This window comes from Aristolochia californica, unplaced genomic scaffold (assembly GCF_029961685.1).
Source record: "Aristolochia californica isolate CCGP_79_NKW_82.1479 unplaced genomic scaffold, dmAriCali1.0.hap1 SCAF_16, whole genome shotgun sequence".
In the NCBI taxonomy this organism is placed as follows: Eukaryota; Viridiplantae; Streptophyta; class Magnoliopsida; order Piperales; family Aristolochiaceae; genus Aristolochia; species Aristolochia californica.
Genome location: NW_027181837.1, coordinates 16,671,145 through 16,687,965, shown reverse-complemented (window position 1 = coordinate 16,687,965; position 16,821 = coordinate 16,671,145). Strand labels below are relative to the sequence as shown.

The 16,821-nt window shown below is 37.3% G+C and overlaps 4 protein-coding genes across 7 annotated transcripts; 3 read left to right on the top strand and 1 right to left on the bottom strand.

The window, feature by feature from the left end:
- Positions 1-100: 100 nt before the first annotated feature.
- On the top strand, positions 101-2,101 carry LOC137953929 (peroxynitrite isomerase Rv2717c). Its single transcript, XM_068801489.1, has 4 exons — positions 101-332; positions 428-568; positions 970-1,038; positions 1,748-2,101. The coding sequence occupies exons 1-4, from the start codon at positions 126-128 to the stop codon at positions 1,865-1,867; spliced, it is 537 nt and encodes a 178-aa protein (XP_068657590.1). The 5' UTR covers positions 101-125; the 3' UTR covers positions 1,868-2,101.
- Positions 2,102-4,154: 2,053 nt separating this feature from the next.
- Positions 4,155-8,407, top strand: LOC137953431 (UDP-D-apiose/UDP-D-xylose synthase 2-like). Of its 3 annotated transcripts, none has more exons than XM_068800844.1 (10): positions 4,155-4,506; positions 4,620-4,712; positions 4,827-4,934; positions 6,650-6,764; positions 6,856-6,989; positions 7,071-7,172; positions 7,257-7,349; positions 7,441-7,576; positions 7,893-8,028; positions 8,129-8,407. In XM_068800844.1, exons 1-9 carry the CDS (start codon positions 4,234-4,236, stop codon positions 8,006-8,008), a joined length of 1,170 nt encoding a protein of 389 aa, XP_068656945.1. In that variant the 5' UTR covers positions 4,155-4,233; the 3' UTR covers positions 8,009-8,028; positions 8,129-8,407. The 3 variants fall into 3 exon arrangements, with proteins under 3 accessions (XP_068656945.1, XP_068656944.1, XP_068656943.1); XM_068800843.1 differs by having other exon boundaries at positions 8,113-8,407; XM_068800842.1 differs by having other exon boundaries at positions 4,156-4,506; positions 7,893-8,407.
- Positions 8,408-10,454: 2,047 nt separating this feature from the next.
- Positions 10,455-12,715, bottom strand: LOC137953697 (large ribosomal subunit protein eL43z-like). Of its 2 annotated transcripts, XM_068801172.1 has the most exons (5): positions 12,608-12,715; positions 11,533-11,572; positions 11,351-11,439; positions 10,738-10,820; positions 10,455-10,647 (listed from the first exon to the last, which is right to left on the bottom strand). In XM_068801172.1, the coding sequence occupies exons 1-5, from the start codon at positions 12,608-12,610 to the stop codon at positions 10,584-10,586; spliced, it is 279 nt and encodes a 92-aa protein (XP_068657273.1). In that variant the 5' UTR covers positions 12,611-12,715; the 3' UTR covers positions 10,455-10,583. The 2 variants fall into 2 exon arrangements, with proteins under 2 accessions (XP_068657273.1, XP_068657272.1); XM_068801171.1 differs by lacking the exon at positions 12,608-12,715 and having other exon boundaries at positions 11,533-11,578.
- Positions 12,716-12,938: 223 nt separating this feature from the next.
- On the top strand, positions 12,939-15,841 carry LOC137953696 (pentatricopeptide repeat-containing protein At1g08070, chloroplastic-like). Its single transcript, XM_068801169.1, has one exon. The coding sequence runs from the start codon at positions 13,017-13,019 to the stop codon at positions 14,898-14,900; it is 1,884 nt and encodes a 627-aa protein (XP_068657270.1). The 5' UTR covers positions 12,939-13,016; the 3' UTR covers positions 14,901-15,841.
- The last annotated feature ends 980 nt before the right edge of the window (positions 15,842-16,821 follow it).

Below are 16,821 nucleotides of genomic sequence, written 5' to 3'. Positions count from 1 at the left end.
TGGCGGACTAATCGGAGCGAGAACGAACATTGTGCCCAACACAACACTAGGTAGACGGAGAGAGAGACAGTAGGAAAAGAGATTTTGAGGACGAAGAAACTAGAGCAGACACGGATTGAAGTGACATGGAAGGCGGAGGCGGAGGCGGCGGTGGCGGTGGCGGGAGTAGGGACGGAGACGGCAGCGGCGTAACTTTACCTCCTTCGATGCATCCAGCAATAGTTCCTCTCTCTTATCTCCTGGGGACGTGGCGAGGACAAGGGGAAGGATGTTTCCCCACAATCAACCATTTCAAGTACGGCGAAGAAATCACCTTCTCACATTCTGGAAAGGTTCGAGTTTCTTGATTTCTTGCCTTAGTTTGCCCTCTTTGAATTCATTTCCTTCTTATTGTAATTTATTTTTGTAAGCATTTTTGGTGGACCAGCCTGTGATTGCGTACACGTCCAAGACTTGGAAATCGGCCTCGGGGGAGCCAATGCACGCCGAAAGCGGATACTGGAGGCCGAAAAATGATGGGTCGATCGAAGTTGTAGTCGCGCAGAGCACTGGTCTGGTGGAGGTTCAGGTACTCGAAGACTGCTAGTTTGCTTTTAGTACAAGACTCAAATATCAAATTATGTATATTGGATTATGCTTCTGTGAAGAACTAATTTCACGCGATATTAATTGAATTGGCCGTTTATGAGATATACTCCTGATGGTGAGGAAAAAGAAATGGTCTAGGATTGAATAGAAGAACAGATGTATAACAGTACCATATAAGGGTTATGGCAATTATTATCTGAAATTGGAAACCTCTTGATGCATGGAAGTTTGAAAGTCTTCACAGGATGAAGCCTTAAATAGACAATTTACCAGAAATCTTATTTTCATGAACAATGCTGGTAGTTGGTGTATTATTTTATCATCATTTCTGTTGTAAAACCTTCATTTTGTTATGATCAATATCACCTTTTCATTTTTCAGAAAGGGACCTTTGATGCTGAACACAGAGTTGTCAAACTTCAGAGTGAACTAGTGGGAAACGCATCAAAGGTAAAATCTCCTGTACAACGATCTAATTTTGATTCATTCATTTGTTGATATTGTTTTATCTAGAAAAACTATATTGAACTTCTCGTAATTGCACAGTGGAACTGAATTCTATAGCGGTTGTAGCAACGCAATCCCACTTTATTTTTTCAGAGCTCTTACATGGAGTTCCAATTTTTTTATCTCTTTACTGGTCTTCATGCTGGAAATGACTTAAAATTTTTGTTAAAAGTTCTTCCATGGATTTCCAAATTTTCCAATCTCTTTAATGGTCTTTTATTCTGTTGTTTATTTATCAGTGAGAAATTTCAGGCTGGTGAGGAGAGAGATGCCATTAACAATAACACGGCTCCTGTACTTAATGTGTCTAGTGGAAACTTAAGTCAAGGACTCGCGAAGAAGAATAACCTAAGGTTGACACCTCATATAAAATATACTGGAAGCATGCATTCTTTATTGCTTCTTGCTATGTAATTTTATTAGTCAATTAAAAGTTTCAATTCTTGGGTGCAAGTGACATAATGGGGCATTTGTTCCTGGCTTTAGCAAAACAGATCTTATCAAATTTGTTTCTTGAACAATCTACGCCATACACATGTAACTGGGTAGTTAGAGAAACCAAACCATGTTCATATCCATCCTAAAATTCAAAACCTCTAATTTTTTTCATATTGAAGGATCGAGGGTGATCTGGCTTTTCCTTTATTTGCAGGTAAAGGAGATCAGTCGGGTTTTTGAGATGGTTAACGGGGAATTGTCCTATGTGGTCCAGATGGCTACAAATCTGAACCACCTTCAGCCCCATTTGAAAGCTCTCCTCAGGAAACTTTAGTATGATAACCAGAGTCAGTGAACAAAAAGTAACTGTGCTATTCTTGTGTCTCTTTGACAGGAAAAGTAATACATCTCTCAGATATGTATCCCTATGTCTTTGTCTCGATCTTTTTTGTTTTGTGATGGTTTGGACAAAAGTTTTGGTCGATAGCGTCAAATAATATGAATGTAGGACTAAATTAAAACATCTATATATCTCACCATAACTCCTCTGGACCATATTTGTGAGAAATTTTTAGTGGATGCCTTTTACCAAGCTTCGTAATTGCAATCAAAGATTTTTTGGTTCACATAGTGCCAAGAGTAAATTAGAGTTTATAGCTTTACTTTGCAGGCAATCTTGGTCAAGAAATTTGTGCGGTTAAAAAGAAATTCTAATTTTGTGAGGTTTGAAAAATAAATTTTGATTCATCTTGTTCTTGCTCACATCTTACTTGTAATCTTTATCTTGTTCTCCCCCATACTTGAATATTTTGGTTACATAAAATTTGATTAAATTTTATTATTACTACTCATGGAATTCTTAATTGTCAAATACCTCTTTCTTGTACTTCTTTTTCCAATTCTCCCCTTCCCGTGGGAGACTATTTTTTCTTTTCCAAGAAACCCATCTTACATAAAATAATTGTGAGAGAAGAAAAACAACCCCTAGCCGTGTGACAAAATTCGAACTCCAGGCTAAAAATGATCGATCAAATTTAAACGAGGTCCGACCCATTTTAGGGCATGAATTAAGTTGGATGTTAGGCACACTGCTTATCTTTGCAAGTATTGGGTCTATAGGCATTGCTTTGAAGCAATTTAAAAAGCAAATAAACTGGAGAAAGTACTTTGAAGAACCAAAGAATGTGAATAAAAAAATAGCAACTTTCATTCTTCAAAACGAAAGGAGGTGCACACTATTACTCTTCATAGTTTCAAATAAGAAGAAGGCTTTTTTAGACTAATAGATGGATAAAACATGACCAGGTTTGACTCAAAAAGGAGATCAAGTAATTCCTCTATGAATATATATGATTGAGGAAACTTAAAAAAATTTCCATATGGGAGGTTTCGAGGTAGAACATAATAGCAAAAACTTCCTAAAAACATAATTCTCATGTAAGCCAATTGTTCTTAGCACATCTTGAAATTCAACTAGAGAAAAAAGGAAATATTTTTCTTTAAGCAAACTCATGTAATGTGAAATCAAAGAAAGAAAACTCTTACGAAGAAAAAAATACTCGCTTTGAGTTTGAAATTAAAATAGAAAACTTGGTCAAACCAAACTTAGCAACTCAAAAAGAGAAGGAAAAAATAAGCGTAAAATTCAGATTTTCGCATGTAATAGGTTAGCAGTATGACCTTAGATTTTTCCAATTTTGATATCTCTCTAAAAACTTTGAGAACGAAAAAATATTTATTGTGTTAAAAAATACTCATGGCTTAGCATTTCAAATAGTGCAAGCAAAGAGTGAAAAATGATCAAGAGCATTTGAAGACAACTTCTAGAAGAAAAAACATGAGAGTAGTTTGTGAAGAAGGCCCCGAGAAGAAAGCTCCATAGAGAAAGAAGAAAATTGAAGAAGAAGACTCCCACATCAAACCAATCACTATAGGTTTCAAATTTGAGTAAGTGACCCACCTCTATTTCATATCAAACTCAAAATCATCATAAATTTATTTTAGAAAAATTTTCATTGGTTTAATCTTGATTTTGAAACTCAAAATGTATTTTTTTGATTATCAATTTTAAAGAAAAAAGAAGTATAGGGCATTAAATTTCAATCATAGGACTCGCAAGTTGGAGTATGAATTGTTAGATTTGACTTGGAAGATCTCGATTCAATTTCCGATTACGAGTTTAAAAATCGTATTACACTATCGATCAATTTTCAACAAGGTTAAATCAGGCTTATGTACATTATTCAATATAAAAAGCTGTATTTTCTATTTGTTTATAAATAGTTATTTCCTAAATTCCATTATTTTTTGAGACAAAAATTATTAACTACGAGAGAAAATGATTTTTTCTCTTTTTTTTTCTCTCAATAATTCTCAGGAAAAGAGTTTAGGATGAGTTTTGAAAGTTTTTATTCGTAAACGTGAATCTGAGTGGACGAGTCCACGAGTCGGAGGATTGAAGCGAAAAATAACGAGTTCGGTCACCGAAGCCGGGGACGCTCAACGTGGGAAACGCGGGTTCAGGGCGACAAGGATACAACGCCAACGCATCCAATTGGGCATTAAATAATTTGAATAAATAAAAAGGATTTAAAAGGCGACAAGGATACATCTCTTAACCTCAATTTTTATTAGAAGTCCGCCACACATTCCTCTGGCTTGTACTCCCGCGTCCGCGATCCGTTCAGATCCGAACACGAAATGGCGCCATCGACGAGGGTAGATCTCGACGGGAACCCGATACAGCCGAAATCCATATGCATGATCGGCGCCGGAGGCTTCATTGGATCCCACCTCTGTGAGAAGATCCTCTCTGAGACTCATCACAAAATCCTCGCTGTCGATGTCTATAACGACAAGATTAAGCATCTTTTGGAGCCCGCCGGTCTTCCCTGGGCCGATCGAATCCAGTTCCATCGCATCAACATCAAGCATGACTCCCGCCTTGAAGGCCTTATCAAAATGGCAGATCTGGTCTGGTTTCACTGTGTTTTTTGCTTCGGCTTTGCAGTTCGACAAATGCTGTTTGCTTTTTTATTTACTATGTCTTTGTTGTTCTTAATGGTGGATCTCGCCTTATTGCGTAGACCATTAATTTGGCGGCTATCTGCACCCCTGCGGATTACAACACCCGTCCTCTCGACACCATTTACAGCAATTTTATCGATGCACTGCCTGTGGTGAGGTTTTTGCAGAGTTTTGTGGAGATTTTGTTCGCTGATTTTATAATTCACGTATTTGTCTTCAAATAATTTTCGATTTATTCGTCGTCCTTAGAATACTCGTTTTTCCAGGTGAAGTACTGTTCGGAAAACGGCAAGCGTCTCATTCACTTCTCTACTTGTGAAGTCTATGGGAAGACGATTGGGTCCTTTCTTCCCAAGGACGATCGTCTGCTACAGGTAACACTTGCTTCTTCATTCTCCTTAACCTTTCCTTCAGTTCTTTCGATTCTTTTCCGTTCACTTGTCCTGCTATTGTTGGCTGTTATCATGCCACTTTATCTTAATGATCATGTGCCCATCATTGCGCTCATCATGTGCCCATCTTAATGTTTGTACTGTAAAGGATCTTTTACTTGTTGTTAAAGCTTGAGCTTTAGTTGATTTAGCTTTTTCTCTTTTCGGCAAGACCTCTGGTGGGGAACATATAATATGTTCAGTAGTGTTTATCAATGATATATTCAACAGCTGTAGTGTTGGTCTCTACATTGGTTGGTCAAGTCTTATATGTTCATCTTCTGGTTTGGGGTCGTGAGTGCTCCCAAGTCGAAACACATTTACCAGAGTTTGCTGGTCTTCTTGGCATGATTTTTCAGACCAACTTTTCTTTCTGAATTGAAGAAACCATAAGTTGGTTTTGAGAGAATCTTCCTCATTAGTGAAAAATGACATAAAAAAGAAATTTAGCCTTTTAAGCATTCTGTATTTATAACATCGATCATTCTGCCCTTGGTCAGATATGTATGTGGAATTTTGATAGACCTTAAAAAATATGTTTACTATTTTTTTTTTTTTGTTGCAATAAAAATGAGGAGAGCTATCTTAATAATCTTCTTTTAAGTCCATTAGGTGAGGAGAGCTATCTTAATAATCTTCTTTAAGTCCATTAGGTTTTACATATATGAGTATTTCTTATGGCACAATTTACAGTTTGGGTAATTTATTCAATTCAGGGCCACTATTTCCTTGACTTGTCCAATATGGAAGAAATTTATGTCAACAATTCTCTGTCTATCTATTACTGAGATATGAATGTGGTCATCACAGTTAAAGCTTCTGGAGTACTATGGTTGTAGTCATCATAATTAAAACTTCTAGAGTACTATAGTTGTAGTCATCATAGTTAAAACTCTGGTGTACTATTGTTGTAGTCATCATAGTTAATACTTCTGGAGTACTTAGGTTGACACTTTGGTAGAAAAGCACACCGGCTTTACTATTGAAAGAGTTGGATAGACATTAGGAATATTGAATCATCTATCTATAGCTACTTATGCGTGGGGACATACTTGGCTTATGTTGAATACTCGTATAAAATTTTAAATTTTGAATTGTAAATAGAATGTCAACTCTATCGGCAAAAACAGTACGCGATTTACTCAGTATTAGGTTCTATAAATACACAAGTCAAAATTCACTTTTTTAATGAGGACTGCATCAGTGTAGCTAGTTGCTTTTTAAAATTCAGGTTAATTGGGTAAATGCTTGCAATTGTAGCTTTGTGGTTGAGGTCTCAATCATCTATATTTGGTGATTGATGATATTGAACAGATTCAGTATCATCTAGCTTGCTTCTTGTGCAGACTCTGACATGATCTTGTTTGTATAAAAGAATTATGTTATTGTGCTTTCAGGTTTATACTCTGGATTTTGAGGTTTTCTTTTCTCTATCTCTTTTCTGTCATTAGTAGCTTCACTCGAAGATCAAAATGAAAACAAAAAGTAACTGTTACTCTACAGTTGATTTAAAATAGAGGGCTCTCATACTTTTTGTGTATCACAATATGTTATGCTTTTACTTCTCTCTGTGGCTATTGTTTTAAAATAATCCATAAAAAGTCAAATCGGTTTTACCATTGTTCTGAGACTCATTTGAAGATTTATTCTTCTGACAGGACCCAGCTTTTTTTGTTCTCAAAGAAGATACTTCCCCCTGCATTTTTGGTCCTATGGAGAAGCAGAGGTGGTCATATGCGTGTGCAAAACAGCTCATTGAAAGGCTAATTTATGGTAGGTAGGTTTTCATTAGCCTTATGTTTTAGGGTAAACTTTTTTAATATCCTTCTTCTGACCTGTCCATACTATTTTTGGAACTATTTAGCTGAGGGAGCAGAAAATGGTCTTGAATTCACCATTGTGAGACCTTTCAACTGGATTGGACCTAGGATGGATTTCATCCCCGGTGTAGATGGTCCAAGTGAAGGTGTACCTCGAGTTCTGGCATGCTTCAGTAATGTAAGTACTTCAAGCTCCAAAACTGCAGTTTTTGAGGGTCACCTACCGCTTCTTTTATCAAAAATTCTTTTTCTGCTGCAGAATCTCCTCCGACGTCAGCCTCTCAAGCTTGTGGATGGTGGACAATCCCAAAGAACCTTTGTTTATATCAAAGATGCCATTGAAGCTGTATTATTGATGATTGTAAGTGACAAGCAAAACCTAGAAGTGTTATTTAGCTTCACAACTTGCAATGGTTCAAGACTGACCATCAATGATCTTCTTCAGGAAAATCCAACCAGGGCTAATGGTCACATTTTCAATGTGGGCAATCCAAACAATGAAGTTACAGTGAAGCAACTCGCTGAAATTATGACACAGGTCAGTGAGGGAACCTTGATTCAATCAAAGTTCAAGCTTGTACAGTTTGTTTTTTTCCTTTCGTGAGGGTTGTTGCTGTGTTGCTTCTCAGGTGTACTCGAAAGTGAGTGGTGAGCTGTCATTGGAGGTACCCACAATTGATGTAAGCTCGAAGGAATTTTATGGTGAAGGGTATGATGACAGTGATAGACGGATTCCTGACATGACAATCATCAACAAACAGCTGGGTATGTCTGTCCACTTTCTTATTGCTTCTCTTGAGGCCCGACAGTTTGTTTTTTTACTATGAAGAACCTTAACTTCAGTATTCATCATTTAGATACTAGTAAAAACTGCTACCCTTGCTAGAATAGTTTCTATTTGGCAACTATATTGAGCTATGGAGGAAATATTCAGCTTTGAAATTGGCTATCTGAATGTTTACTCTTGTTTTTTCTACTTTCGTGTTTATCTGGAATTTATGCTCTTTTTTGTCCTTTTGTGTCTCTTGGCTTCAATTCGTACCCGTAATTTTGTTGTTCATTCTGATTTTCTCATTGGCAGGCTGGGACCCGAAAACATCGCTCTGGGATCTGCTCGAATCCACATTGACGTACCAGCACCGGACATATGCAGAGGCTATCAAGCAGGAAACTGCAAAACCGGTGGCATCCAGCTAAATCGGTTTTGCTTTCAAGTGGTAAAGAGTGCAGTTTTGGAGACGCAAGGATCATAACTAGGAAGGCCCTATTTATTTGTTTTTTTTAGAAGAAATATTTTTCAGTCTATCTTGTTTGCAGTTGGTATGACTTTACAGGCAGCGTTGCTGTTGCTGTTGTGTGTGGGATTCACACCCGTCGTAAGCGGCTGTCATGTTTAGTGGAGCTGCAGCCACCAAGAAAGTAGGGAAGAAGGCAGATTGGCGTAGTAAGTAGATGTGTCCTCGATTCTCCCTATACTATACTCTATGAATAGGTGTAATTTTGTTCCAAGATGAACTTTTTAATTTATTTATTCAACTTATCATGGAAAGACTTTGCTCCTGCTCTTTATAGGAAACTTTCATCATATTTTTTTTGCGTTTTCTGTGATTTTGGTTTCAATAAGTTCCTGACCGACTGATGAAATTGATAATGAGAATGTTAGTCGTTTTCTTCCATCACTAACTGATTGCTGCGAAATAGTTATTTTAATTTTTAAAAGTAGTTTTTTTTTTTATTATAGTCTTCTGATTTGTTGTCATGCTGAAATAAAAAGTAACAAGGAGAAAAATAATGTTGTAGACATGAAATGACTGACTTTCTAGTTGGTTTTATTATTATAATTGGCAAAGATGAGTATCGTTTAGTGATGAGAACTCGATTCTTTTTTATATTACTGGAATAAACTAACAAGACTTGTCCAATAAATGACAAATTCTTGTCAAATGTATAATAATATTCATCATGTAATCTACTAGTTCTTTTAGAAGCTTAAATAGTAACATATATTGGATAGATTCTGTTTCATGTAATACAATATTAATTTTAGAGAGATACTACCTACAACAAGCTATATTTAATAATATCATGACGAACCATTTAATATATTGAGCACCATTCAAAAAATTATAAAAATTATGAGCACGTTTATTATGGTTATCATTCTTGTTAGTCAAATGTTACATAAAGACCCATCTGAGATATAAAGTAGGTAAATGGCTAAAGGGTTCAAACAAAAAGAAAGTATCGATTTTAAGGAAACCTATTCTCCATTGTCAACCTTTACCTCTATTTTGAGTGTTATTGGTATAATTGCATTCTTAGATATTTATGTACATCAAATAGATATGAAAACAACCTTCTTCAATGAAGAGATATTCATCAATTTGAATGGCTGATTGTTAAAAAGTAAAAAAGATAAAGCAAATCGATTGACTAAAGCTATTTATGAGTTTAATTACCTAGAAATGTTATTTTACTTTAATTGAGTGATAACTAAGTATGGGTTAATCCCTAACCCAAATGGTCCTCATGTATACTCTCAAGTGAGTAGAGGTAAATTTATAATTCTGTCTATGTAGACAATATATAACTAATGAGAAACGATCTAGATAAAAAAAAAAAAAAAAAAAAAAAAAAAAAAGGGCTAAATTCTCAGTTTGATATGAAAGATATAGGTGAAACCTATTTTGTCCTAGGTATAAAAACTCAAAGAGAGAAAAAAAAGTAAAAAAGCTTTCTTTACTTTAAGAACAATATCTAGACACTGTATGAAAACACTTATAGGTGTGGTTGGATGGAAGATCATTAATTCCCCAATTTAAAAAGGGGCCAATTTCTCAAAGAAAATGGCACAATCATGTTTATGCCTATGTAGTTAATAGCTTGATGATGTCCTTAAGCTTTGTTCTAAGCCTAGCCAGTAGATAGTGTTTTGCATTGACAAAATGTTAAAAGAATACTTAGACATGTATTGGACACTAAAGACTTGAAACTCACTTATCAAGTCGATGAGTTGGTTCCTATTAGCTACATTGATCCAGATTATGAAGGAGATCCTAATGATAGAACATCAACCCTGAGGTTTGTAATTTTCCTTGGTGATGGTGCAATTTGATGGGCTTGTAAAAAACAAAAATGTGTTCCTAAATCCATCATAGAAGCGAGTTTATGGCTTGTGGGTTTTTAAAATTAACTGGACTTTGGTATCTAGACTGATGACCCAGATTAACTGTTTTGTGACAATCAAACAATAATGACCACCATAAAAAATGGCGAAATAAGTTTTAAAGGTAAACATTGAGATTCACTATCTTTATATATTTGACATTTTATAAAAGGGGAAAGTGGTTGTGAGTCATATTCCCAGTTCTATGATGTTGGCAGATCTTTTGATAATGGCATTGACTATATTATTCTTTTATGAGTCATGTGCACAATATGAGACTAAAGAGAGATTAGTGTTGTCTCTACAATCCTCTGGGCACCCAAGTGGGAGATGTAAGGTCAAGTGGCTTTGTACCCATTGGCCAGCTTTATAGTTCTTCAAATCGAGCACAATCATTGGCTAAGTTTGTTGGTCGTCATTGGTTTCACAAAAAAAGAGATCTCTAAAAGTTGGTGGGACTTTGACAAAGGACCAAGATTACACTAAGGTAGTTTTCTCAGATTAGCAAGTGAAGAAAAGTAATCATAAACAGCTCTGCAACAGAATATTATTCCCCTATTGCACAAAAACATATCTAGCATATGAATAAATATTTCGAAATAATCATCACCCTTCGGTCTGCTCTCTCAACCTACGGATGGTGCTCCTTACTGTGACAGCACTGGCGGTGCTGCAACCAAAGAGAAGAACTCTTACTATTATACAGAAGATCCGAATGTACTTAATAAACATTAAAAGACAATACAGAGGCTTGACTTACTTCAACGTATAAGCACCACCAGCCTTCACCTTACCACAGTCCTTGCATCCCCAGATACCAACAGCCTTTCGCTTCACAGCATACTGCAAGAGACAACACATGCCATCAGTCAAAATGAAACTAACAAGCAGTTCAAAACACACACACAGAGTAAGAAAATATTACATTTTTTTTCTTTTTGCAACACAACCCCTATTTTCTAATTACTAATCCAAGATATGCTACTAGCTTAGCGATCCAAGACCTCATGCACAGTGCAGAACCTAAATAATCATGCTATCAAAATAAAAACTCCATAATTAACCCATTGAATTCATTACTCTAATCAAAATTTCTACAATTAATGCAGATTTTTGAGTAAAAAGAAGCACCTAGATCAAACTTCTACAACCTATGCAGGAGTGAAGTTTCAGGCTATTGTTCATCTATGATAGAACACTCTACGAAACAGGAATATGCTTTTGGTCCCCATCACCTCATACTCATAGTGCACAAGGTTAGCATCACCATAGACAAAGGTGAAAAAACTACATTTGCAGCAATGTAGCACAGGTATAGCAGTTTGCAGCAGACTTCAATCAGCCTATTTAGCAAATGTAATATGATATAATACCTTTCCACAGAATTCGCAGAAGTACTTGGCATGCTGACTCACTTCCATCTTCTTAATTTGCTTACGCAAACTGGCACCATATCTAGTACCTGTGATAGAACACAATTCAAACTTTCGAGAACAAAAGGGTAGATAATGATATAGTCGAAATAAAATTTGTGAGCAAACATTATAAAAATTACCATATTTGCCAACAATTCCAGCCTTCTTTGTGCGTTTTGTCTGCATAAAATTAAGAATTGATTAAGCTATAAGAAGATAAAAATAAAAGTGAGCTGTGATGTAGAAGAAATAAGATCACAAGAATTGTAATTGCAAAAGCATTGAGAGAACAGTTTATCCAGTTCTTTTATGTGGGAGATGAAAAATAGAGAACTGGTGTAACCCGTAGGACAAGAACCAAAGGGTAACTCAAATGCCATACACTGTAGGACATAACCACTAGAATAAAAATGAGCTGTGACGGGGAAGAAACGTAGATCACAGCTATTGGACTGCAAAAGCATTAAGAGAACAGTTCATCCCAGTTCTTTTATTGATAAGTGGCAGATAAAAGAAGAGAACCTGAATAATTTGTAGGACAACAACCAAAGAGCAACTCAAATGCCATACACTGTAAGACAAGCATCACGACCAGTCCAGAAAGGAGTGAATGCAAACACCAATCTAGGACGCTAAGCTCCTTGTAACTCAAGGCACTACAAGCATCTCCATACATTCTTATGAAAGTCTGAAGTAGAGTCCTTTTCAGGCACAACCATAAGCAAAATTCGGCTTCATTTCTCAATTACAGTCCACTCCATTTGCTCTCAAAACTACTAGAGTCTTCGTCTATCCACGCGCATTTCATTTTTTTGCCCATAACTACAATGCGATGAGAAAAATACCAGCCTCTATTACTGTGAACTAAATTTACCAGATATATAACGCTTGCTTGAGCCTAATAGGATTTTGCTGGAACTACTGGAAATAATGTGCAATCCAAACAAATATCTAACCGACAAACAAACAACGTCAATGATCTCCAACGCTCCATAACTCGTGATAAAAAGAAAATGAGATGAATACAGGGATGGAAAAGACATTCAACCTAGTTCTGAATGGAATTCAGAAAGATCGAACTGCTGGAATCTCAGGAAGCAGCCATTAAATTGGAAGTAGCAAGGACTAAGAGCTAACAGATTCAACCAGATATCCTGGAAATCTAATACGAGTTACCCTACAGCATGATATCGAAGTGCAAGATGCCTGTCTTACCATGCTGTTGAAGAATCGTCGCTCCAAACCCACACAACAGCAGCTCGGAAGAACGAAAACGTGATCTCCAGAGGCCGCTCTTTTCTTCTGTCCTCAATTTAATACGAGACGACTCCGCCTGAGTGGAAAAACCCTAACGGATCTGCTCCTGATGAACGGCCGACATTAAAACCACCTCCTATCAGCCGCTCAATACGGGTCCCACTAAATTAGGAGCAATACTTTCTCATCTATAATTACGAAAATGCCACTATTTTGGAAATCTACGTTTTATTTCCCCCAGAGGCTTTTTTGACGTTGCGGTCCTTTCGGTCCTCTCTGTGGAGTACAAACTACCAATCTGGCTGTTGTAGCTTCCCGCCACGGCAATCTGACCACCTTACTGTCAAAATGCTCCGCAGGACTCACCATGAAGCAGCTTTTTCAGCTCCAAGCCCAACTAATCGTCAAGCCGCCTCCCCCTTCGATCGATCCCAATCTCATCGCCGTCAAACTCATTTCTGTCTGCGGCGCCAACGCCCACCTCCGCCACGCCAAGCTCATATTTTCCCTGCTTCCAGAACCTAATCTTCATGTGTGGAATGCGCTTCTTAAAGTCCATGCCCAGAACAACTCATTTCTTTACACCATCCATCTCTTTAATCTCCTTCTCTCATGCCCAGGTGCCCCTGTTCCCGATGAATTCACGTTCACTTCTGTAATTAAATCATGCTCGTCCCTGCTTTCAGTGACAGAGGGGTACAAGGTTCATGCGTACGTTATTAAGTTAGGTGTCCAGGATAACTTGTTCATACAAAATTCTCTTATAGATATGTACTTCAAGTTTGAGGAGAAGGATGTCGCCAGGAAACTGTTTGATAAAATGCCTTTGAGAGACGTTGTTTCTTGGAATACACTGCTCAATGGGTACTCAGTCTGTGGTGATATTGGTATGGCGAGAAAAGTATTCGATGAGATGTCGGAGAGGAGTTTAGTTTCTTGGTCTGCCATGGTTGCTGCATATGCTAGGGTAGGTGACGTTAACTCTGCTCGTGAAGTTTTTGATAAAATGCGTGAGAGAAATGTGGTTTCATGGAACTCCATGATTGCTTGCTATGCTCATAACACTAAATTTTCTGAGTGTGTTAATCTGTTTTACCAAATGCAACAAGTAGGTTGTGTAGCACCCAATGATGTTACCCTGGTGAGTGTTTTATCTGCATGTGGGCATCTTGGTGCATTGGATTTAGGGAAATGGATTGATAAGTATGTCAAAAAGAGCAAGATGGAATTGAATCTATTTTTGGGGAATGCACTTTCTGACATGTATGCAAAATGTGGGGCTATAGAAGAGGCTAAACGTGTTTTTCATGCAATGAATGAACGAGATGTAATCACATGGAGTATAGTTGTTAATGGATTGGCCATGCATGGCTATTCAGATGAGGCATTTATGTACTTCTCTAGGATGGTTGAAAATAACGTAAAGCCAAATGAGGTCACATTTATGGGCCTAATATCAGCATGCACCCATGCAGGGTTGGTTGATAAGGGGCTTGAGTATTTCAATATAATGAATGAGGTGTATGAAATATCACCCACAATTGAGCACTATGGTTGCATTGTTGATCTTCTTAGTCGTGCTGGACGGCTAGATGAAGCTGAGAATATGATAAATGAAATGCCAGTCACACCCAATGTTGTAGTTTGGGGTTCACTTCTTGGTGGTTGTAGAACATACAAAGATGTTGATCGAGGGGAAAGAGTTGTTCAACAAATACTTGAGCTAGATTCTGACCATTCTGGAAGCTATGTTTATCTTGCATATGTTTATGCCTTGATGGGCAGATTGGATGATGCAGCAAAATGTAGACTAAAAATGCGTGAGAATAAGGTTACTAGCACTCCTGGTTGCAGTTGGATTGAGGTTAATAACACAGTTCATGAGTTCTTCAGGGGAGATAGGTCTCATCCTGAAACAGATAAAATTTACTCAAAGATTCGGGAATTAGGACTAGAAATGAAGCTGGCAGGATACACACCAAATACAGATCTTGTTTCACATAGTATAGATGACGAAGAGAAGGAGGATGTATTATCAACACATAGTGAGAAATTAGCAATTGCGTTTGGCCTAATTAGTACCAATGAAGGAACTACTATTCGAGTAGTGAAGAATTTGAGAGTGTGTACTGATTGCCATGAGGCAGTGAAAGTTATCTCAAGAATCGTGAGACGAGAGATCATATTACGTGACCGGAGTAGGTTCCATATGTTTAAAGCAGGTAGGTGTTCCTGTAATGACTACTGGTGATGAAAGCTGATGGATAAAAAAGGTATCAGATTTGAATAGTATAGGTAGATGAGCCGATTGTGCTTCTCCAGATTTCTTCTCGTTTTCAGTGGGCAGTATGCCTTTTGGCTTTATTCTACTCAATTTATAGGATGAATATGAAGGTTGACATGTGATATATATTTGAGTCTTCCTTGTTCTTGTATTCAAGTAAAGGGGAAGGCTATCAGCAGTGAAATGTATTCCTTTAAAAATGTTGACGAGTCAAACACTTTAAAAGGTTCAGAGGTTGGATTCAGTTTTCATAAGAAACATAATACCCTTCCACTAGTCAATCTTCTCTTTAATAAGACATGCATGTATTTGAAGAGTAATTTCTGGAGGATTCGTCTCAAGTTTTGGTGCTGAAATTTTTGGCTTTTGGCTTGATGAAAGCCTAATTAACAACCAGGCTCAAGTAATGCTCTGAATTAAGGCAACTCGTCTGGAAATTCCTTAGCATTACCACCGTAAATTGCCTAAATACTCCATACATCAACTTCCTGACCAAAGACCCCATGTGCTTTTGTTCTAAAAGATTTCACAAGACCAGTTAATCATAATCATCTTTGAAACATTGTTTTCATTGTTTTGGGAGAGGAATCTGATTATTGTACTTTGGAGTATCGTCAACCTCTGAATGCACCTATAACAGTGATGGATTGGAACAGGCTGCCCTAATGGTTGTGACTCTGGACTTATTCCACCTTAAGAGTGTTTTAGAAGGTGTTGGAATAGAGAAGGGAGAAGGTTGGGGCAAGCAAGAAGTGGATGAAAATAAGGAGTATGGGGCATTTTTTCACATCTTCACATCCTGAAACTTTTATTTCATCCCCAGAAAAACTTGGAGCAAAATGGACTTCTGTGCTGCAAAGAACTTTCAGCGAGGATCCTTGCAAATCAACTGAAAGAGACTAGCAACTCTCAATATGTGTCCATATATATATGGATTTCTGGTTTTTCTAGGGAAGGCCACTAACAAGCTTGTTCATGGTGGGGGAGGGACCTTGAAACTGGGTGGGTCAGTCTTTTATTATGCTTGCTATTGTAGTATGAATTTGTTGCAGTCAATGGATGCTTCCATCAGCATTTGCAAATTGTTCACAAAGGAAACGAAAACTGATCCTTGTGTTCTTATATCCTCAGGTGGTGCTACAGATTCCAAAAGAACCAAACAAGCTGCATGGCCTCCAAATTGTGATGAATTGATAAATGTGGTTTTGTACATGTAGAGAACAGGTAATTAAACATGAAAAAGAATATTTGAATGTTTGCTGCTTGTTTTGTTCTCCACCACCTGGCATTGAGATTACATTAGCTAAAGTGTGTTATGGAGCACTAAACCTGCACTTGTTGAAGTGTAGGTGACATGAAGCATGAAGAGCATTAGTGTCCAGCCTACTCTATAGATTGGCTGCATAACATCAAGTTTGCTAGTTGGCTAGGTCGCAATAACCCAATGTTGAAATTTTGAGCAGCAACTATCCACACCAAGCTTTGTAGCAAGATGGATCAGCATCACCAGAGGTTATGGACATTAAGGCGGTTTAAGGTTATGCTAGTTCTAATATTATGGTGGACCAGAAGATCTTTGATAATAGACTATATGCCTTCATGTTGCTAGGTCTACTCTCGGCCACCAACACAACCCTAATAGCAACAAAGAATATGAAGTTGTTAAAAGGTAGGACCAACCCCACCATGCCTTCGTGAGGTGGTATGATGAGTCACCACACGAGGTGGCATGATGAGTTGATTAATAAAATCTCATGAGGTGGAAGATTTGGCAATCTTCTTTGATTAATATAATTGATTGATCTTTGTTTGATTGATGTAATTTAGTTAATCATGATTGATGTAATTAGGGATCCTAATTGATTGAAAAATTTCCTTAAATATATAA